We start from the raw sequence: 24,288 nt of genomic DNA on the forward strand, positions 1-24,288 counted from the left end.
ATCAGACTTCCTCGCATCTGGGGTTCAGCACTCTGTAGAGGTGGCTCAGGCTTGGTCAGTCCTGCTTACTGGGAGCCCGGAGGATCTTCCTGGAGCTCGGGTCAGACTTAAAAGCGATGCACTCAATCTGGTGTTCCTCTCCCTGGCACTTCGGTTCCAGCAGTGGTGGAAGTACAGTCAGCTTCGAGAGGATGTCCAGACAAATTCACTTTGGAGTTGATTGGTCCCACCAACTCGGGGGAGAAGTCGTCCTTGCAGAGCTTTTCTAGTCGAGAGGAATTTGGAGCTTCAGCACAAAAGCAGGGCTCCACCAGGCAAACCAATGGTCCAGGAGTTGCAGCAGGCGTTTCTTCCAAGTTCTTCTTCAATTCTTTCGTCCAGTGGTCGACTCTGCCTTCCAAGTCAAAAAGCCTTGCCTTTTATGCAGGTTTCTCCCATTCATTCCAGCCTAGCTGTCAAACAGCAGGGTGTCTGTCCTTGCCAGACAGCCAGCCTATCACCTTTGGGTGCATTCCTGTAACCAAAGGGAGTTTCGGGCACCTCCCTCACTTCCTGCCAGACATCCTGGAGCCAGAGGCAGGCTTCACTTGTGAATCCAGTCAAAGACAAAACAAAGGGACCAAACCTGGTTTGGCACACAGAGTAAATCTCAAGAAGGACCTTTCCAACAAGAAATGACAAAATGGGCACCCATGGGTGCTCTACTGCTGCTGCGAACGCAGACCGCAGTAAAAACACATAATGGTAGTTAAAGTAAGCTACTGCCTTTTAAACCACTGCCACCAGTCATTAATTGTAGAAAGGGTAACATAAAAATGTTACGTGAGAAACTATACAAAGGGGATACTAAGTAACCCCTCCAGCACCATATTGTAAGTTAGTGTGTGCTGGGTCTAGAAAGTTACAAATGCAAGTAAAGTCAATTTCACTTCACTGCTCTTGGAAACATTATCCAAGAAAAAAGGTATTTAAACCTTTGGGAAATCTGAAAGACTTCCCTGGGCCACTGCACTGGAGGTGCTGCGTGCCACAATGTGAAAAGATGCCTACGGAGTTTGTCAGAATCCAAAAACCAAAAGAAACACAGAATTCAAATCGCAGAAAAATACACGAGAGTGTGTGAAAAAGGTCTCACTCTCTCCAGGTTCAAAATTAAAAAGTCCTAGAGTCCAGCAAAAGAGCTGGGGGTCTCTAAGGTAGAGCGGAATTAGCAGATTTCTGAGAATTTTCCCCTAACAAAAGCAAACTGTTGCTGCATCCATATTTGGCAGGTTTAATTATTGAGCATGCTTCCATATTGCTGAGAGATGAGTGCAACCTCATCCCATTTTCAAAGCAGGCCAGCGAAGAGAGTCTGTATGTACTGCTTCGTGAATATTTGATTACATATTTTAGAAAGGATAATCTTTCTTCTAATCCTCATTACTAGTTATTGACATTAGCACATGGTTATCAGCGAAACCACTAAAATAGTAAGATTTATACAACTGCTTAACCTGCTCAGAGACCCTCATGCCTCATGTGGCTACAACAAAGGAACAACAACCAGTGTCATCAACTGGGACTTGATTCTATATTGAGGAAGAAGGAGAGTTGTACAAAAATAAATGTTGTGAGGAAAGGGAGTTGGTAGGCCCAGCCCAACGCCTCAAAGACCACGATTATGTGGGCACTAATGCGGCAACCAACGATAGCATTTCTGGCCCGAGTTTTAAAAAGGGATTTTTGAAATCTGTGGACAGAAGGGTACATTCAGTATAATTGTAGAGTTAAACCAGTCTAGTAAAGACTGGACTATGGAAGATCACATTTTGCTTCCAGCACCTCCGTCTGCAACAGGCATACCAAAAGGGACCCGGTACAATTGATTATTGCCAACGGCAGACCCAAAAAGCATAATTACAGGTGGGCGGTCAGTAAACTATCCCTGAACAGACCTACCTCACCCACCCCAGTCTTGATGATTGAACGGGACAATCACCTGCCCAAGGCTGCACCTGCTCTAAAGAGGCTGAAACAGAAACCTCTCAGAAAGGGTGCGCTGCCTGGCTGGCCTCTACAGGTACCGGATGCTCCTCCACAGAGCATGATCCATGAGGTATAGACAATTGGTACATCTCAGACGATACAAATGAGGATGAGGCACCTTAATACTAAAGTATGTGGAATCTATACTAGCAGATGACCGATTTTTTTTTTACATAAAAGTAACTGATAGAACCAATAGGAATCAAATGTAATTTGCATCACAAAGTACTTAGGTTTCTATAACAAAAAAGTGATACAAGGTCAGTGTCAGACTTGGCAGGCCAAACATGTAGTCTGCCAGAGCCGTTTACAAACCATGGTATGGCTTAAAAGTAATCACTGCTCTGCCCGTAATTCCGCTGACAAAAACGTTTATGACCATTACAGCACGGCGCAGTGATCAGATAGACCACTGTAGCCCGCATCCCCTCACCCCACTCTCCCCCTGCCCCCCGGTCACCTACCTTAACAGCGGCACACACGGAAGTGTGCCGCCAACTTCCCTCGATCCCTGCGTCGTCAGTTCCCACCCACTTCTGTGGGTCGGCACTAGCGCCGCATGGTCATTTTTCAAATTTCTTTATTTTTTATTTTAATGTTTTTTTTTTCCACACTTGTGTCCCCCGCTCTCCCTTTAATGGAAGCAGGGGACACCCCTGTAACCCCCCACTCCCATTGCCACGACTAAGAGGGGGGGGGGCACCCCCACAAACCCTGCATCTCTTAGTCGTGGGGGTGGTCAGCATTTTTGGAATGCGCAAAGGCAGTTCAGCACCAGTCAACCTTATGAGGTCGCAGTGCTGGTAAGATTACAGCACCTTGCCTTTTAAAGGAAACAAATGCAGCCTTGTGTACATTTGACTAAATATTGTTTATAATCCATTAAGACATTGATACAATTTTTACCACGGTAGTACATGATTTAAGCCATGGTAAAGAAATCCAGTTAGGAAGCACATTACTGCTTTAGCTCTCCAGTTCATGGGGAATGTTAGGGAGATTTTTAATTTTTATGCTAAACCCCTCTACCTGCGAGACCCCTGGCACATTTTGCTGGACATCGGGACCTTTTTCTTGTTCTCCTGAATGAGCAGAGCCTACCCCACCCACCATCATGGTTTCTTTTTTGCTCCGACCATAGGAGCCCTGTCCATTGTGTTTTTACTTTGATGTATTGAGTCTTGCTTTCCTCCAGATCTATGTTTCAATTTTGCAGCAAACAGCACCTTTTGTGCAGCGTTGCCGCGAGCCCTTTGGGCTCTCATTTTCATATTCGTTTGTTTTCCTTAAGAACTACTGTTCTCAAAGTTAGGGGGATACTTTATATCCTTCTTGGCTTTTCCTTGTGTGAGATCAGTACACCACACCACCTTATGCAGTGTTCAGGGGTTACCTTGTATCCCCCTTCTCACTGCTCCTGTAACATTTCCGTTACAGTGACAGGCATACACGTCTGGCTGGTGGCAGTGGACGGGTTGTTCTACCGACTTTTGTGCAATTTTTACTAGCAGGCTGTCTCTACATCTGAGGTTATGGACAGAAGGGTCTCCAGTGACCCAAAAATTGTGGCTTCTTTCTTTGACCGCCCGTTCCTGTGTGCTTGTCCTTTCTTGGCCCTTCTGCCATTCGGCATAGTGGAGGTCTGGGGTTGAGTTGGTCTTCGGCGGGAACCCTTTGTGTAACCCGCCAAAGCTCCAGTGGGTCTGGGAGGACAGGAAGCAAGGGAGGATCCCGAAACTCTTGTCTTCTGGTGTGCCCGAGAGAAGCCAGTGCCCAACGCCTTCTGCAAATTCCAGAGAGAGTTTGCAGAGGGCGAGCGTGAATTCCTGATAAAAGGAGAGGATTCTGAGGCAGAAGACAAGTCGACCACTGGAACAGAAGAACCGAAGAAGACTACAACCAGCACCCCCTTCCAGCAACCGAAGTGACCATGCTGCCCTGACTGAGTTTTCAAAATCGACAGAGGAGGTCCGAAGGGGACGACTCCTTCCCTTTGGCTGGTGGGACCAACTAGCCATAAGACGACCTCCAAGACTAGCCATCCCACAACATGCTGTCACCTGGGCTGCAAACCACCAATACCCTGGCACCTCCGACCAGATTGCATTGCATTATCTTCCCGTAAACGAATCCTCCCAGAACATTAGTGAGCTCCAGTTGGAACTCCAGAGAAAAGATCCCCCTCCTCAAATTCTCCTTGCCAGAGTACAGGACCAAATAATCGATGCAGATTGACCGGGTGTAAACGTTCATCATTGGAGCCTGTGAAAAGGTGCCAAAACTGCAGCCCGACGTTGGAGCACAAAGAATCCTTTGCCGAGAGTCCTTTCTCCAGAATGCTGCCGTGACATCCCTTCTAGAGTACCTCCTTTCATCACAATGTCGAAGGAACAGGAGACCGGGTCCACCACTGCTGCACCGTAAAGGAATCCAGCTGCATCCTCTTCACAACTCCTCTGGTACTTTGGGACTCGTGGCAGTCGCTCCTTTGCTGCTGGATCACCTACTCTGGCGTTTGCGTGTTCGCCTCTACCGTTCACCCAGGCCCAATGCTTGTGTGCCCAAAGGGAGCCTTTACAAAGGTCCCCAAAAACTTTTGGACCCACAAAAGCATCTTTCTTACTTGTAATTTAAGAATCCTCTGGAACGTTGCCCTTTTTGGTGCTGTACCTTACCTGGCTTTACCTCCAACCTAACTTTGAAGAACTCATACAAAGATAGGTATGGACTGCTAAGTCTTAGGCTTCTGAAAAGTAAATATTGCCCTGCTATTGTTGATGAGTTTTAAACTTTTTATTCCTACAACAGAACAATTTCTGAGTTGCTGTAACAAGTGTTTTACTTCCTTTGAACTGTGTTCATAAACTGTATAATTCATTAGTTATGGTTTATTCACCCTAAGTATTGCCTTTGTTTTCTATTGTGTTGATTAGTGAAAATAGTACTTCCTTGAATATAACCTTACCTTGTGTATATATATATATATATATATATACAAAATATCTATTTTACTATAACTACAAGTGTGTAAGAGTTTCTTTGGGCCTATGTATTTACTAAGTTCATAGTACTTACTAACAGCACCCATTTCCCTCCTAAAATAAGCCTGGCTACTCGGCCATACTACTAAAACCTTTAGTACAGACTAATACTTTAAGTTGAGGCCTGTATACAGGATCGTTTTATAAAATCTTACCTCAGGTAGACTTTAGAAAAACTCCCCTAAAAAGTAAAACCTCCCACAAGAAAAAGCTTTACCAAAATTTCTTTTCCATATACTGGACAAAAACTCAATTTAAGCAGCTTACCAGTTCTCGGATGTCCTTCAGTAGTCCCTCCACGGTAGTAAATTTTCCACCAAGGGCCCCCATCCCGATCTCAAACTCTAGCTCAGGAATGTAGACGTTGCAGGTCTCAGACTGTCAGCAACAAACAGAAAATATTGGACAGCAGTAGTGAATAGGAGACTAATGTAGAGCTTGGTAAGCTTACTCCGGCACTGTTCTCTCAACAAAGGATATGCAACTAACATTCAAATCGGTACAAGTAACAAATGTGTGTGTTTTTTCATTTCAACTCCAACCCGCACCTTTCAACAAGTCTTAAGGTTCATTAGCCCCATTAATGTAAATGAAATTATCTGCTGCAGCGCTCAGATACGTTTATGACAAAGGTGAGAGGAAATCTTAGTTTTCCAGCTGTGGCATTTAGGATTGTAAATGAAGAGGAGTATATTCCAGCTGTATGAAACCTTTGGCTCGCCATATGTTTTGAACTACTTCCACCCCCTCCCCCTTTCCCACAGCCCTAGCCAGCAGAGTCTCACTGAACACCTGGAGTGTCAAAGGTTGCAGATCCCTAGAATACTCCAGAAAGGGAAGAAAAAGCATGGACAAGACATGCCTACACACTGCCTTTCAGGTCATGCCAAATATTAAAATGTGCTTTAACCCTATGTGTAGAGTTCAGGAAAAACAATCTACTGCTACGCTGCATAGTTTCTCTTTAAATGCCAGTCTTTCCCAGGAGTAAATGTGATGAAGGAGCATGAGGTTAAACATTAAGTAAGAAGTTTGTTGGTATAAAGGTTTAGTGTAACACAAAACATGCCATTAGGGAGATTTTTTCCAAAGCCCTCTGGCGAGGGGTGTGAAGCCACCTATCCTAAGGAACTACAAAACATTGTTAGATGTAGAAAAGCGGTTTTCGATTCACATAGGGGCAGGCAGAACGCAGATGGCTCGGTAGGGTTAGTACCAATAGAAAACCCAACAAATGACACTACACAGGTATATTGAAAGATGTATGCTATTGCACAGCTGCCCAATAAGACACTAGCAGTTCAAATTCAGGACAAAGAAAACACAGGCCATTATAAAATGCTAAGAGGTGGGGAGAAAAATGAATTACTAGTCAAACACATTTAGTCACAATCCAGTCGCACAAAGGACAATACACAAAACACTCACCGTTTTCATCACAACTTAAGGTAGACAGTAAAACAGGTGACCCGCAGGTAAACCATAACTGTAAGTGTAGCAACGAGAAGGGGCGACAGGCTTAAACAATGGACCCAGGATGCTACTAAAAGTCATTATATGGTTAAACGTAGAATGCAAGATCTACACTGTCTTAACAGACTCCCAGAAAGGGATGGAAACAATAACCAAAGCTAGTGAACAGTAATACATTTCTAAGGACGAAGTGCAGTGCACTGATTAAAGTCCCTAATAAATTGCAGGATCAGCTACAAATAGCCGTTCATGTAAAACTCTAGGAAGGTAAGTGTCTTAGTCACTTAAGGAGTTTGTAAAAATTGTTTCCATAGGAAATTTCAGGACAGAGTACATAGGCATGCCGCAGTTATTGGTTAAAGCCAGCCAAGTACTCTTAAACCCCACAGAGACTAAAGAAGCAACCAACCACATGCCACAACAGAGGAGACCCCCTAGAAGTGCACCCTTAGCAGAAGAAAGCATTTGATTCAATAACCAGTGCAGCACAGGTTAGTACTGCGATGCATAACAAATAGTAAAGACAATTTAGCATAACCAGGAACAGTTTCCCTAGCTCATATAAAGTCCAACTGTAAGACAGTTTGGGGCCCAGTTCCAAAGTATACTTTTCCAGGTAGGTTTATTAAGAGATTGGCAAAACCAGGTGTTATGATTAAGAGTGTCAAAAAAATGAAGTTCAGGTAAACAAATTCACTCTCCCAAACACTGGGCAGGCCTAGTAAGGGATCACTGACCAGGCCTCCACCGGCCAAAGTCGGTAATGAATAATTTGGGGAAAGGATTTTATGCCACCATGTAATGTTATAGGGGCAAGAAAATAAAGGGCGCCTGGCAAAGTCCTGATATGCTCAGGTGGGTACATATATTAATAACACAAATAATCAGGATGCGAGATCCTCACAAAAATCCACAGTTTTTAGACATATTTATTTCCATCTTTAAAACCGGTGTTTTCAATTTTTATACAAACTCTCGCTAAGCACGAGAGCAATAACGGACAGATTTTAATAAAAACAAAGGGAAATGCAGTTGTGCACCCTCATCGGGATGTGAAAGATGAGTACCCTAGTTACAAGCACATGTGAGTATACAACGTAGGTGACATAGGTAACTCAGATCAGTGCTGCCCGTGGTTGTTTTTCAACCCGGGTGTGGTTTTTCAAACAAAAACAGTGTACACAACACGAAATTCGAAACATACAACAAAAGGGTATTTTCACAGTTGTGCCACGAGTGATCGACACAGTTGTGTTTCGGCCATAATCGCTGGGTTGAAGCTAGTAGTTGTGGTGGCCTTCATCAGGAGAGACTAGTTGAAGAGTCTGTCCGTAGGTAAGATCTAGGGAAGGAGGAGAACTATGAGGATCTCATAACGTGCATAATGAATTGGGGGTAAAACTGTCAAGAGGCCTGGGTGTAGTCCTAGGTCTGGTGTAGATTAGCCGTGCCGGGGAAGACCGGATTTAAACGGCGATGGGCCTATGATTAGCCATTGATCTGGGGAGAGGGAGACATAAAAGTATGTCCCTGTCAGAGCACTATGGTGACGAGAGGCGAGACAAGACGTGTCAGATAGTGCAGCGTTCTTGTAAAGGGGCCTGGCTTACCCGATTCACGATATTTGAGTTCTTGCTGGGTGCACAGTGGAAATGGCTGCCTGCCGTGAATCAGCAGATATAACGGAGGGGGTTAGACACGCCCCCCGTATACTGGGCCAATCCCAGTGCTGGTCTGTGTAATACTGGTGAGGGTGTCGTGGACCTCCTATGATAGGCTACTAAATGCTGTCGCTCAACGGGAGTAATCCCGTGCAATGGGTTTATCCATGCAGTGTGGAATGGGACAGGTGATGTCTTGAAGTGCATGGGCGAGGAGCTCATGTGAAACATGTAATGGGACAACAGGGAGGTCACAAGCGCTGAATACAAGTTCTGTTCATCTGCGAGGAAGCAAAACACAATTGTATATGTGTGATATCACCACATGTGTCTACACGTCCATGATTTGTAGATACAACAACATCAAACAGTGCAATATCACAGGTTCTGGCTGGCAACGTGTGTGAGCCATTCGTGTATTGTGTGTGTAACCACAGCTAGGACCCATTATTGACAAGTGGCCAAGGTGTTGTGGTAGGCTAAAGTCCCACGTGGGGGTATGATTCTAAATAATTAGTCCCAGAAGTGTTTCCATTCCACTGTAATGTTGAGTCCATTCTTAACAGTGTCGAGTTTGTGGACCCATTTCTGCTCCAATCTGGTGAGAGCGAGGTTAATGTCTCCTCCTCGTTTCTGCGGGGTTAGTTGCTGGAGGATGGTCCATGTGAACTGTTCATGTGTGTGTCCTTTTTTGGAAAAATGCTCAACCAGAGGTTTGTCTAGGACTGAGTTTTTGAGACAGGATCTGTGTTCATTGATCCTTTGTTTTACGGGCCTTATTGTTTTGCCAATGTATATCAGATCACATGGGCAGCTGATGACATAAATTACATATTTGCTCTCGCAGTTCGTGTGGCTCCTCATTGTCCATTTGAAGTCTTTGTGGCTGAAGGTTTTGCTGGTCTTGGTGTATCTGCAGGCTACGCAGCGGCCGCAGCTGTAATGTCCAAAGACCGGTGGTAGGTTCCATAGGGTGGATTCTATTCTAGCTGGTTCAAGAAAGGTGTGCACCAAGGTATCTCTGAGGTTTTTGTTCTTCTTGAAGGCGAACAGCGTTTTTTTGGAGAGGCTCCCTTCGTTCTTGATGAGATGCCAGTGTTTGTTGATGGTGGCCTTAACGAGATTGCTTACAGGGCTAAATGTGGTCACACAGACAGTTCTATCTGTTGGATCTTTGATCTTAGGGGGGGAGGCAAATTGTGCGGTCCGTGTTGGCGGCTCTTTTCTTAGCAGATTTTATGGACTTCTTGGGGTATCCTCTCTCCATAAGTCGTGTTTGTAGCTGTGCGGCGTGTTGTTCGAATGTATCCCTCTCAGTGCAGTTTCTGCGTATCCGAAGGAATTGTCCATAGGGCAGGTTGTATTTGAGCCCCTGAGGATGGTAACTCGTGAAATGTAGTAGGCTGTTCCTGTCCGTGGGTTTGCGGAAGAGTTCGGTTTTGAGTTGGTTTCCAGAGCGGTAGATGTGTAGGTCGAGGAAATTAATGGCATGGAAATCCCAGTCAAGGATGAAGTTGGTCGGAGTCAAAGTAACGTCTGTTCTTTTGTTAAGGCATTTGGCGAGTGCTGTTAGTCCTTCGCTTTGTGGAATGGAGGTGTATAAGGCCTCGACATCCATAGTAGCCAGGATAGAGTTGGGTGTTAAATCCACTGTTTGAAGAATTTTGATAGTATCCGTGCTGTCCTTAATGTAAGATTTCATTTGGCCCACAAATGGTTTTAAGAAGTGGTCTGTGTAAAGGGACAGAGGTTCCAGAAGGGAGTCACAGGCGGAAACGATCGGCCGCCCTGGTGGTTTGGTGGCGTGCTTGTGGATCTTGGGGAGGATATAAAATGCCGGTATCCTAGGGTGCGTTTTCTTAAGGAACCTGTGTTCGTCCTCGCATATCCATCCTTGGTCTTCTGCGTGCTTGGTTAAACTGTTAATCTCATCTTGTAGTCTTTTAGTCGGATCTCCAAGGATTTTTTTGTAGGAGTTGGTGTCTGCTAGCAATCGCAGGCATTCGTCGTTATATTCTGTAGTATTCATAATGACAATTCCGCCGCCTTTGTCAGCTGGCTTGATCGTGATGGATCTGTCCATATTCACAGGCCGATTCATGGAATTAATGTGCGCCGAAAAAACGGCGCACGCGTGCGAAAACGTGCGATTCGCAGTGAAATAGCGAAAATCGCAGTGCAAGTGCGATTATCGCACAGAAAACATCGCACATCAATTCAATTCATGTAAGCCCGTGCACACGCAAAATGTGGGATGTGCGCTGAAAAAGTGCGCGGCGCACGCTGGCGCACAGGTCATCGAACGCCGTGCGATAAGGCCACAGCGAATTCGCACATAGCGCGGCGCACATAACAAAAGTAGGCGTAACACGGGGCGTCACACGCAGAATGGGGAACAACTCGTGAAAATGTGGGCGTCACGGGAGTAGTACAGGAGGCAAGTGCGCAGAACGCCCACACGCTCGCCTGCAACACGTATTCATGGAATCGAATAGGGAAAAACAGCGCACGGCCAAAGACGCGCACAGGCCCATACATGTCCGCCACACGAAAGCAGGCGGTAGCGTCCCTGCGCAGGAAAAAAATGTGCGCCAGAGAAGGCCCACACGCGATCGGGCCTGGGGGAGCGTGTGTGTGCATTCCAGAGGTGCGCGAGAAGTTTCTCACACGCGATTGGCCTGGGCGCGTGTATTTCAGGGGTGCGCGAGAAGTACCACACGCAATTGGCCTGGGCGCGTGTATTTCAGGGGTGCGCGAGAAGTTCCACACGCGATTTGCCTGGGCGCGTGTATTTCAGGGGTGTGCGAGAAGTTTCACACGCGATTGGCCTGGGCGCGTGTATTCCAGGGGTGCGCGAGAAGTTCCACACGCGATTGGCGTGTGCGTGTATTCCAGAGGTGCGCGAGAAGTTCCACACGCGATTGGCCTGTGTACGCGATTCCATTGGACCAAAGGCCCTGACAGCGCAGGCGCGTCTGTGACGTGACACGCGTGGGCGTGTCCCTGTACCCGGGGGAATGTTACAAGACCAAAAACTGCACGTCCGAGTGTCAGCCCGCATAATTGGAGGATAGTGCCTCAGTGCGTATACGCGGAAGTGACGTTGGACGTGTGGTGCGGTTTAAAAGGTGCATGTAGTACGTCATTTCCTTGTACGTGCTTCCCGTGGAGCGCGAGTGGGTGAAATCTGTACTTCTTGTCGGTTCACACGCGATTTACTTCACAGCGTTTCTAGTTCGTACTCCCTGTTACCTCTGTCAGTATTTTTCTGATTTTCTCTTCGACCCGTTTCCTCAAACAGCGTTGACTTCTCCTTTTGTCCTGTCTCCTCAGACAGTGTACAATTCTTCTTTTGGCGGGGGTGTTGCCAGTATTTTTCACGCTCTTTTCCCAGGCAGACGGTGAGTCGCGCACGTATTTACCAACTGTGCTAGCCCCGTGTGTAGAGTACCCCTTCAGAGGTCATTGTAGGCTGCGTGTGACACGCATACGTTCATTTTTGTGTTTCTGGGAGCCACAGCGTAGTGCAGGTTCCTTTTCCCACGCACGTGGTCTACGAGGGGTCGCGTGCACGTCATTTTCTGTTTTAGGGGTGCCTGTGCGTTGCGTGACCCGTCATCTTTCCCCAGGGGTTCCATACAGCCTTGCTAGAGCACTTGGGTACGAATTCCATCTAGTACCCTACCCCTTTGACCCCCAATTGCCCAGGACAATTGTCCACTGCAATTCCCATACGCACAACTCCATCAGTGCCATGGCTGGGAGACGAGCAAGTGGTAAGGGTGGCCGAGCCTCAAGAGGTGGGCGCGGTAGGGGACGTGGTCAGGATTTGCAGACTCCCCCTAGCCCCCCCACGTGTGGAGGACCAGTCAGGGACACACATCCCCCCCCCCCCCATGGTTGAGGGAAACGTGGCTGACACCATCCCTGCTCAGCCCTTGTTGGACCGTTGTGGCACCTGACCTAGCACAGGGTGACTCCCATGCTGACTTCCAGGTTGCCAAGTCTAGGCCACGGGTGGCGGTGCAAGCCAGTGTCACCAGGCCACGTGGTACAGGGGCAGCCATGTCATCTGCTGCCCCGAGTAGGCGGGGTGGGGAGGCTGCAGGGGCAGCTGCAGCTCCGTCCACCCCAGCTCTGACTCTCCCAGCAAGGACAGTGTTGGTCCCAGTACATCAGACTGAGGTTCCCCCTGCCATCATCACACTTCAGCTAATGCCTGCAGAAAGTCATGTGGTCAGTGTGCCATCGCACACTACTACTACACAGTCCACCGGTGCTCCTGCCTCTAGTGTCCAGAGCGGCGTAGGGCACTCCGGATCCCCACCACCCACAAAAAGAAAGAGGAAGAGTGCTCGTCCAGTACAGGCGGATGACCCCGACACGGCTACACGGTCCGGCACGCCAAGGAAGCCTAGCTTCAATGATGCCGAACTGGATGCACTTGTGCAGTATGTGTCCGAACATGATGCCGAAATGTTGGTCACTTCAGGGTGTAGGATTACACCTGCTCGATGTCAGGCACACTGGCAGTCCATCGCGGACAGCATAAGTGCCCTTGGGTTTATGAGGCGCACAGCTGTTCAGTACTACAAGCGCTGGAACGACCTTAAGCGTAGGGCAAAGAAAAAGCTGGCCTCAAGTCATGCCGCAACTCTGGTGACTGGAGGTGGGTCTCCACAAGAGGACATAGAACTCACTCTACATGAGCATGTTGCTGGGACCTACGTCACAGAGGAGCAGATCCAAGGTGTGGGAGAACTGCCAGATTACGAGGCATTGTCCGGTGAGTGCACATGCATGTGTGTGTGATCCATGTGTATGTCGTTTGTGGGAGGGGTTCTGGTTGAGTGCCAGGTCAGGGTGTGTGTGCGCCCGAGTGTTTTGGCCCACCCATGTGCTTCATCCAATGCATTCGGCGCCCCGGGATTTGGGTATTACAGTATCCCTTCTGGCCACAGTAGGCGTTTTGCACTACATCGCGCCAGTTGCCCTTGAAGTGGCATCTTGCTACAACATTGTTCCGTATTTAGCTGTGTTCATTCAGGCTGATTGTAGGAATTCACCTGGTTCTACTGCGCACCACTCTGCCCTATTGTCACATATATGACATGCCTATGGTACATGCCATCTGTGTGATGGCATGTGTCATGTATGTGTATTGGACATGCCACTCACAGGCCAATGTGTGATGGCACTGCTAGCCAGCATGCAGCTGATGTGTTGCTCTCCCATCTTGGTGTCATCAGTGTCTACATTTTCCTCCCCTTCCAACTCATGGACAGTGCATGCATGGGAGGGTTATAGTCATGTGGGACATGTGTAAATCAAGTACTGGTACTGTAGCTTGTCTGGCCTAATAGCGTGCCATGGTGCTAATGCCTGTTTCCATTTTTTGTCTTTTATGTTTTTGCAGAGGATGACACACCTGATGCTGTTGAGGGAGAGGAGATGGTGCAGGCCCACGAGGGATCTGAAGCACGACCAGGCACCAGTGGGGGACGTGGTTTGGTGGTGGGGGAGAACCCTCTCTTGCTGCAGGCCATACTGTCCAGGGGTGTCCCTGGCTGCACCTCCCCAGAACTCTTTTCAGGTGTTGATTCGGATGAGGCCTATGTGGATTCGCAGGTATGTGTTCATGGAAGGGATACTGCTCTGTCCGACCCACCTGCACCAGGCGTAGAGCACACTATGGGGATGTCAGTGTTGGTAGGTGCGCCTGTGGTGGTTACGGATGCAGGGCCACACTCCGCAACATCTGATCCTGTTCCTGGGCCAGCAGTTCAGAGGGGAAATGCAGTCCTGCAGCCTCAGGCAGTGCCGACACAGCAAGGCGCAGTTCGCCTTGCCCCAGACAGGTGTGGTGCCCGCCAACGCGGTGGCCGCCCGCCACCAGGCAATACCGCATGGGAGCAATCCATTTACGGTATGGCCAACCAACAGGCAGCATCATCAGAAATGATTGCTCAAGCCATGGAGAGGGTGGCCACTTCCATTATCCCCCCAGAAAGGCAGATGGAGCTACTACAGCAGGCAACAGACTCCATTTGCCAATCAGTCAGGGAGGACATGTTGGCGTCCAACAGGGACAGACAGGCGGCCCTGGAAAATCTGAGGGAATCAATTTTTATAGATGCCCAGGGACAGAGGGAAGCCCTGAGGGGAGAGGTCCGGCACCTCAGGCAGACTCTTGTGGACCTTGAGGCTTCCACTGTCACCAGGATGGAACACCTGCTGGAGCGCGTCACCCGTACGCTCTCAGCAGAGATGCAGGCAACTCGGGCGGAGGTCCGGGCAACACGTCGGGTGTTGCATGGGGATCTCCGCACCATATCCCTCCAGAACGAGGCCTTCCAGACCCGCATGCTTGCTGCCATGGAGGACCAAACTAGGGCTTTGTGTGGGCTGCCTCCCATAGCACCACCACCTCCTGTGGCGGCAGCAGCAGCAGAGGTTGAGGAGAGCGAATCCAGCAGTGAATCTCCCACTATTTAGTAGCCGTGCAGGCCATGAGCCCATGGAGGTGTTTTTTTTCTCGCAACATTCACGCAGGTGGCTGTTGGTGGGCACCCTGTCCTCGGACCTCCTGGGTGGCCTCCCCCACCCCCCCCCCGGCCCACACATGGCCATTTTTGATTTTTTGTTGCAATGTGTTGCCTTGTGTGGCTCCCGTGGGCATCCACTGTATTCCGGCTGGGCACATGCAGGCTTGTCCTGAGTTTAGGTTAGATGCTTGGGTTCGTGAGACACACACCCCTCCTGCTTCCCGTTTCCATGGGCTTGCAAAGGGTGTGCCCAAGTGACAGTGAATTACACAGTGACGTTGGACTCCCATGAGCTGTGTGGGCAGTCTGTAGTCAATACTGTGTATACATTCCTAGTGCATATTATTGTTGTATTGTGCACTGCATGGTGTATTGATGTGTGCTTGTGCATCCATGTCTCCCTCCTAATTTGCAGGTTCATTCCTCATGTCTTCACAAGGCCGTCCACTTTGGAGATGGAGCTCATGTTGTGAGCAGTGGACTTCTAGATGTGCGTGGCAACAACACTGTACAGTTGGAGTTGGTGGATGTGCTGGCATTCTCATGTTGTAAGACTACGTATCCTTTGCCTTAGTACTGTCATGTTTATGCTATGTCGATTGTATTGTGGTATTTGGTCATGTGTGTTGTTTCTACATTTATGTGGGCATATTGCGTGTGGCCAGTTTCCATCAGGGACACTGTACTTTGTGACACATGTCATGTTTGGGGGATGACTTTGTTTGCTCTCACATGGCATGTCATGCAATGGTGTGTTTGGTGGGGGTGCTCGGGAGGGGTTGGGTGACATGGCACTGTTGTCATGTTGTGTCTTATAAGGGAGTAATGATTTTAGCAGCATAGAAGTGTGTCCTTTGAACACAGCATTGGTGGTGTTTGTGTAGATAGGGAAGCACACAATGGAACACTTCCAGATGTACAATCTCAGGCTGGTATGGTTGTGACAGTTGACTGTCCATTGACACATCATAATTGTCAGTTACAATCATCAGTGATTGTCAGCTGGTATGTGCCAGGGCTGTGTGCACTCCACAGGGGTGTGATTTTATGTGAAGTAATTAGCCACGAGCTGCGTACGGGCTGCCTCACCCTGTGCCCTTTCCCCTCCCATGCGCAGTGGGCATGCATGTGGTTGGGGATGTGGGGGCACCACCATGTCCACAGCCAGGCCCTGGCGTGTTGCAACGTTGTGCAGGACACATGCTGCCACTATGATCCTGCACACTACTGGGGGAGCGTATAACAGCTGCCCGCCAGAACGGTCAAGGGAGCGGAAGCGTGACTTGAGCACTCCGAATGTGCGCTCCACGATGCCCCGGGTTGCAATGTGGGCTGTGTTGTATCTTGCCTGGGGTGGCGTGGTGGGGTGGGGTTCCGAATTGGCGTCATCATGTGGGTGCTGAGAGGGTAGGCACTGTCCCCTGGGGAGGTGGTGATGGGTATCATCAGTGGGGTTGTGACATTACTCAGTATCTGACATGCATGCATGCGCAGTGGCATTTATACTCACCGAGCAGCCATGTATCGCCATGCCGCCCAGTTTCTATGTCCCGGTTTAGGGTAGACATTCTGTAGATGAAACTGTCGTGGGTGGACCCTGGATAGTTGGCGTATACTGAGGTGATGATTACCTTGGCATCACATACTACCTGGGCGTTGATGGAATGCCAGTGCTTGCGGTTTCTATAGATGTGCTCAGTTGCCCTGGGGGGACGTAGAGCCACATGGGTGCAATCAATGGCACCTAGCACTTTGGGGAATTGTGCCACCCTGTAGAAATCCTGGGCAACAGCCTGCCTTTCTGCAGGTGTTCTGGGCAGGTATATGTGCCTGCGGACTGATGGGCGTGCAGTGATGATGGCCAAGACCTGGTGTAGGCAGCGTGACTGCGTGGCCTGTGACACCCCCCCCCACTATGGCACTTGTCCGCTGAAAAGATCCAGTGGCCAGGAAGTGCAGTACATTGAGGACCTTCTCCAGGGGGCTGAGTGCTTGGGAGCACAGGGTGGTTGATGTGAGGTCATCCTCCCACTCACTGACCAGGTCGAGTATTATGTGAGGTGGAAACCTGTACCTCCCATACACATGGTCATCAGGCATCCCAAAAAGGCTGGTTCTGGGTGTAAAAATTCTGGGCCGGACTATCCTCCTCCTCCTCCTCCTCCTCCTCCTCCTCCGGTATCCCACGGCTACTGCTGCTAGGAACGGTATGTTCATCCTGGCGTCTGAGCTTGTTTGTTGTTTGCGTGCACTTTTATGCTGTGCGGGTGGACGTGCGCCTACTTCCTGCTGGCATACGTGTTTCCGGATTGGCCAGGTTCGTTTCCATGAATACGTGTTGTAGGCGAGCGTGTAAAACTTCCTGCGCAGCCCTGGAATACCCGCACCCAGCCCAATCGCGTGTGGAACTTCTCACGCACCCCTGAAATACACGTACCCCGCTCCCCCAGGCCCGATCGCGTGTAAAACCACCCGCGAGCCCCTGAAATACACGTACCCCGCTCCCCCAGGCCCGATCGCGTGTGGAACTTCTCGTGCACCTCTGAAATACACGCACACGCTCCCCCAGGCCCGATCGCGTGTGGAACTTCTCGCGCACCTCTGGACTACACGCACCCAGGCCAATCGCATGTGGAACTTCTCGCGTACTCCTGAAATACACGCACACGCTCCCCCAGGCCCGATCGCGTGTGGAACTTCTCGCGCACCTCTGAACTACACGCACCCAGGCCAATCGCGTGTGGAACTTCTCGCGCACCCCTGAAATACACGCACACGCTCCCCCAGGCCAGATCGCGTGTGAAACTTCCCGTAATACGCGTTCCCCGCTTTGCGTTTGCTGTTTGCCAGTCCGGTAAACTGGTACAGGGTTGGCACGGCCCTTTGCGATGGTTTTGCGATCTTGATGGCTTTTCCTTGCGCAAGGGCGTTCTTGGGGGCGTAACTGGCGCTGCTGCAGGGTCGCTGCGCCACTCTGCGCCACGTCTGCTTTTGGAGGCGAGAATCCATGAATACGCTGTGCGCGGAAATTGATTTTATCGCACGCGGCTGGCGCAGACATTCGCACGGGCACGCTGTGCGCCAGCCGCGTGTGACACTTTTGTGAGGAATTCCATGAATCGGCCTGTCAGTGTGTTAAGTGCTGCTCGTTCTTCTTTACTCAGATTTTCTTGGTAGAAGTTTTTGCGTATGAGGCTGGTGGTCACAGTTTGGGTTACTATCTTTTCGAAGGTGTCGAATTCACCCGGGATGGTATGGGCGGGCGGCATGAAAATTGATTTTGGTTTTAGACCACTGGTGTTCTCGCGTGGTGTCTCTCGGTCCTGTGAGATGATGTTTTCCGATTCTCTTTTTTCAGGTAAGTATATTTCGAAGAAGTATTTCAATCTTAAGGTGCGAAAGAATTTCTTGAGTTCTGCTTCAGTATTGAAAATGTCTGCTTTGGTTGCGGGGACAAACGACAAACCTCTCTGTAGTAGGGTATGTTCTGGGTTGCTCAAGATTCTGGATGAAAGATTGAAGATCGGGATGGTAGTCATGGTTGGAGTACCACTGGCGTGTCCGCATGTACTGGCCCGACTGCTGTGGTCGCCGCCTTGGTCTGCCCCGTTGGCCTCCCCGTTGAAAAAAGGGTGTTGGGGGGCTGGTCCTGCGGAATTGTTCCCACTGGGGGGGGCTGGGTGGGCCTCCGCTAGATGATCCCGAGCTGCCAGACAAATTGACTATGCGGTTCCGTCTGTTATAGTTGGTCTTCTGTTGTTGTTGAAGATCGCTATAGTATGTTTCTTTTAGATACGGGTACGTTTTTTCCTCGGCGTATTGTGCAAGATCTTTCCTGAATTTCTGCACTTTTCGATCAACAGTTATCTGTCTAAACTTGGCCACTTCTTCAAGTTTCTCTAATTTCTTTTTTGCTTCTGTGATGGTGGTGTCCTCGCTGAATTTCTTCTCAAATTCCTCTAGTTCTTCGACCTGCTTTTTGCATTCCTCTTCTGCTGTATCTATAATGAGGATAACCCAATCTCTGCTGCATTTATTGCCGACCCCACTGAAGTTGGTCTTGAATTTGGGATTGTCCGTAAACACACGGGGGATGTTCTTGACCTGTAGTCCTTCTGGTATAATTCCGGCTTTTAAATATTCCAGCATGAAAGTGCCATGCATCTCGGTGCGAATGAGTTTCTTCTTCTTTTGATGTATGAGGTCTAAGCCATCTTTATTGGAGCCTTGTGCTATCGCTCCTCCTTCTGAGCCGAAGGCTGATGTGGTGCCTAACAGTTTTTGAAAGTATTCATCTGTGTAGGACACAATGTTAACTTTGTCCATTGTTCGTGGATGTTGGAATATGGATAGAAATGTATATTCCAATAAAAATAGAGTGGCCCTACAACCACGGGTTGTACTGACTAGGTAAGAAAATAAAGGGCGCCTGGCAAAGTCCTGATATGCCCAGGTGGGTACATAGATTAATAACACAAATAATCAGGATAGTTCTTACCTACGGACAGACTCTTCAACTAGTCTCTCCTGATGAAGGCCACCACAACTACTAGCTTCAACCCAGCGATTATGGCCGAAACACAACTGTGTCGATCACTTGTGGCACAACTGTGAAAATACCCTTTTGTTATATGTCTCGAATTTCGTGTTGTGTACACTGTTTTTGTTTGAAAAACCACACCCGGGTTGAAAAACAACCACGGGCAGCACTGATCTGAGTTACCTATGTCACCTACGTTGTATACTCACATGTGCTTGTAACTAGGGTACTCATCTTTCACATCCCGATGAAGGTGCACAACTGCATTTCCCTTTGTTTTTATTAAAATCTGTCCGTTATTGCTCTCGTGCTTAGCGAGAGTTTGTATAAAAATTGAAAACACTGGTTTTTAAGATGGAAATAAATAGGTCTAAAAACTGTGGATTTTTGTGAGGATCTCGCATCCTGATTATTTGTGTTATTAATATATGTTATAGGGGCAGGGGCGGGGGACGGGGCGGGGCTGGTGGAGAATAAGAAACCGGTATATTTACTTGCCACCTGACTCAAATCTCTCCAGAGACCACTGCTGGAGTTCCAGATTCCATTGGTGATGGTCTTCTGTCCTCAGCCCCTTCGAGGGAGGCCCAGGGTCACAGGTGCAGAGGTCACTTTAAGATGCAGGATTTTGTTTTGGTAGGTCGCGGGTGCATGATTGGTTCCAGACACCTTCCAGAAGAACACCCAATGAAGAAAAGATGAAGACTTCTGCAGAGCATACCACCTCAGGGACACCGCCAGGGACCGATGAAGACGAATTGCAACAGAGTCAGCATGATGAAGTGGCGTCAGGCAATCTTCAATGGATGAACAAAGGAGCAGGCCCAGTACAGCTTGTTGATGCAAGAATGCCGAACAAGCAGTAGCAGGCATCTTGTAGCAGTTGAAGATCCTCTAAGTTCCAAAGAGGTGCACAGAACTGGGATGACTGCAGCAAGGGAGCTCAGGGGAGAGCTGGTGTCAGTCCAGAGACACTGTTCCTCAAGCCGGGGGGTGGGGGGGAGGGACAGAGATTGGTTGTTCCCACCGGTCCAGGTGGCGAAGCACTGACTAAGGCCTTCTTGTTTATCAGGACAGAGGAGCAGTGCTTCCCTGGGACAGCACTGAGTTGACGCTGATCACCTGCATGAGGTGTTGTCGGGTCGTCACCAGGCTTCTATTCTTCGTAGGAGACTTGGCTCCAACAAGGATGTCAAATGGCAGTAGGAGCCCTCCTTTTATCCAAGATTTGGCCTGGGAGCTTGCCCAAGCCCACAAATGCAGGGGTCGAAATTAGAATTTGATAAGCAGGAGCTAACAGCAGCTCCTGGGTATCCAGCATTGACCAGTGAGGGATTTTTATGCTTCATCCCCTCTCCTAGTGAGACCCCGCCAGCACATTTTGCTGGACTTCTGGATCTTTTTATTTCTACCCTGAATGAGTGAGCCTTTTTCCACTCATTCATACTTAATTGCTCTTACTTTATGGAGTCTGTTTTCCTCCACATCTCTTTTAAGACATCTGCGTTTTACTTTTGCAGCCCACAGCAGCCTGGGTGCAGTGTTTCTGGGGTCCCCTTGTGTCCTCCTTTGAGATTCTTTTACTATCCTCGACTAACTACTGCTCAAGGATGGAGGGCTACATTGTAGCCTTCCTAAAACTTTATACTAGGAGAGTTTAGCGCACACACCACCTTATGCGGAGTGCTAGGAGGATGCCTAGTATCACCCTTCTCTCTGCTCCTGTTACATTTTAGTCACAGACAACCTGGTGGCAGTGGACGAGTTCTACCAACTATTGTGCTATTTTCTATCCGCAGACTGTGTTCACAGTCTCGGTTAGGCACAATAGGGTCACCTATGTCCTAACATGGTGTCTTTCTTTTCTTTGCCATTTCTAGCATGGTTGTCCTTTGTTAGTCCTTCTACCATTCTGGGATGGGGAGGTCTGTGTTGGCGTTTTCCTTTGGCGGGAACCCTTGGGTGTCCCCGCCAGGCAGGAAGTAGGGGAGGAGTTTTTCACTCCCCTGCCCTTTGTCTGCCGGGAATGGAACCAGTGCCCACTGGGGGTGGGGAGGAGGAGGAGGGCAAGTCGACCACTGGAAACTGGGAGTCTTTTTCTTCGGTTACTTCAGAGACACCTTTGCAATACTGAAACGACCATTGCTGTCCTGGTGCAGTTTTCTGTAGGACAGAGCAGCTCTGAAGAGGAAGACTCCTTCCCTTTGCTGGTGTGACCAACAAGTCCTAAGACAAAATACAATCTGAGCAATCTCCCGAGGTGCTGTGCCTCTCCAGAGCTGCATACCACGAATACCAGAAGACCTCCGACCCAATTGCAGTACATCGTCCTTGAAAGGCGGGAACCGTCCAAGTCTTTGCAGAGCTTCAGGTGAATCTCCAGAGACACTATCTGACTCATCAAGTCCCCTCACCACAGTGCAGGACTCCAGGAAGCAAAGAAGATTGACCGGGCAAATAGTGTCGCTGCAGAAAAGGCACCAGAACCGCAGACTGATCAGAGTCGTCGAAGAAATCTGTGCCAGAGATCCTCCATCGAGACTGCTGCGGAAACCTCCCATTCATTCAGTGTCCTACCTTTTGTCAGCAGACCATGCATAGGGGAGAATCTATCCACAAACATTTCTTCTAACCTAAGGTACTGTGGGGTGAAAAGGTACCGCTTACCTTCAACCGCAAAGTCGCTACAGAGCGTTGGAGTGCTCAAAGAGTTGTCCAGGGTGTCCACTCTGACCCAAGCTGCCAGCTTGTGCCCCTTTAGCGAGTCCTTTAACAGGGTCTCCCATGTTGTGTTATTCTTCTAAGCATCCTTAACTAAAGACAAAGTATCCACAGGAACATTTGCTGTTCTGCTGCTTCGTAAGACTTTCAGCCCTCTCCAAACTGACTGACCTTGAGTTAAGGATCGAACTTTAAAAGCATTAGCTTGCTCTGAAACTGCATCTAGAACCTTAAACTCTGCTCGACTAACCAACTATTTTCCTTCTCAAAAGACTTTATCTTATGTGGTTTTCCTAACTAACTACAAATACTGTACATCTTTGTCTGTGCACGAGTGTGCAGTATTACCAATAATACGGTGGAACTGTCAATGTCAAAAGCTTGTAACCACAACTATAAGCTAAGCAGTGGCCTTTGTAAAGTATTTATAAGTAATCCTGTGTGTGTTGGTTTAATTAACTAGGTATTTTAAGACATTGCTTGTGTAAATAGAATATATACTTTTAATATAAGTTTATTGGTTTAAGTGTTTCTTTGGACTACTGTACTAACTGGGTTCAGGGTGCTTACCTACAGCGCTCTTCCTCTTATGACGAGCCTGACACTTCTCTGCCACGCTACCAAGGTTCCACAAGTAGTACAGACTGATACTAAGAGTTGGGGCCCTATATAACGTTGGGATATTTTTATAAAGTCTTATCTCAAGTGGACTTTAGGAAAACACCCCTAACAAACAAACTACCACTGGGGAACCAGGAGCTAGTAAATGGGGTTCTGCAAATATATTCCACATAAGACGCAAACACACTACTTTGTTAATGGTTTATGGCCCCTTCTGCTTTAAATGTCATATAGATGTGTCCTAATGTTTATTTACAGATTGTCCCAAAAGCAAAGAGTTAAATTCACATAGGTGTTTGTTCAACATCAGTTGGCTTTGGGATCCAAAAGTAGCTGTTGGTATCCAGCCAACAGGTTCTTCTAGGCCACACGCAGGAGATAAATAGCTCCAGGCTCCCCTCAATTGTGAACCCTAAAATGACAAGGGATCTGCACCATTCAAACAGATAGTGGCTATACAATCATGGATAGCCACAACATCTGCCCATCAATAGACATTAAGGCACCTGGAAGTGTACTTGTACAAGACAGAGCCCCCCCCCCCCGCCCCCACATACAGCCACACAAACCGCCCCTTTGCCTGTGAAAGCAACAGCTTTACCAGGGCAAGGGATTTCCATATATAATATTTCCTGACCTGAGAAGGCAGGAATAAAGCCAAAGAACATATGGCCAAATGACAAGCTAAACCCTTGTGATATGGTCATCCTATTGTACTAGGCACCTTTTGTAGCCATTTTTTGTGAAACTGCAAACGTGTGCGCATAGAACACTACAAAAAGGGTAGAAAAACAACTGCTGCCACCTGCTCATCCTAGGCACATTGTAAACGTAACTAAAAACCCATTACAAAAAAGGTAAGGATACAAAGTATCCTAATCACACTTTAAGGTGATATGTGCAATAGTAGCAATACAAGAAATTCACAAGAGACCTAGTATCTCAGTCCTGATAGTCTTATGGACGGATCAGTTTCCCCCATACAAATGAGCAAAAGGACAAGGGATGTAAAGCAGAAGATTTTCTCATCTCCAAACAGTCAATACAGGGTTCAAAGCAAAAGGGTGTTCCATAGAAGGGTATGGGAGGAAAGCAGCAAAAAGAAAATCGCTCCTAATACAGGGCAAGTTTGAACTCCAACAAACCCCCCTATTTTTCTGCACAACTTTAATGCTCCTCGCTCTAGATTTTGGATACAAATCTGAAGAGGGTGTTTCAGATGCATTTAGGGGGTTGTCGGACCACTGATGCTCACCAAGTGACTTAGCTCTTACTTTTAACAGATCCCGGGTCATGTCTGAGGGATCCGTGATATGCAGGGTTATTCGCGTTCCCTGCGGCTCAATGGCACCTCCGGATTTCACCTAAAATAAGAATGTGAAATAAAGAGCTTGTTCATCACTTCATAGTAAATATCGGAAAGATCAAGTCAATGAACAAAACATGAATGGAGCCTCGGCCACAGCTTTACCGTGAAATTGTGTAAATTTAAAGAATAATAATATATTCAATTCAAGAAGATTCTTAATGTTTTACCCATCACTGTGAGAAACGTACACCCCAGCTACTTACTCCCACTCTTTCCTGTGTGGTAAACAGTTTAAAAATAACGCAGTACGGTAAACAGTTTAAAAAAAATATAAAGAAATATTTTTTTT

General features: G+C 48.2%; 1 protein-coding gene across 2 annotated transcripts in view; it reads right to left on the minus strand.

Moving 5' to 3' along the window:
- Nucleotides 1-24,288, minus strand: part of ZPR1 (ZPR1 zinc finger) — a 176,003-nt gene that overhangs the window by 89,435 nt on the left and 62,280 nt on the right. For both annotated transcript variants that reach the window (XM_069614501.1, XM_069614502.1), the window contains exons 10-11: nucleotides 23,905-23,994; nucleotides 5,337-5,447 (exon numbers count right to left, since the gene is read on the minus strand). In XM_069614501.1, the coding sequence (XP_069470602.1) occupies nucleotides 5,337-5,447; nucleotides 23,905-23,994 (201 nt within the window). The remainder of the gene's footprint in view (nucleotides 1-5,336; nucleotides 5,448-23,904; nucleotides 23,995-24,288) is intronic.

The sequence above is a fragment of the Ambystoma mexicanum genome, chromosome 9, assembly GCF_040938575.1.
Source record: "Ambystoma mexicanum isolate Mex_15411 chromosome 9, UKY_AmexF1_1, whole genome shotgun sequence".
NCBI classification, from domain to species: Eukaryota; Metazoa; Chordata; class Amphibia; order Caudata; family Ambystomatidae; genus Ambystoma; species Ambystoma mexicanum.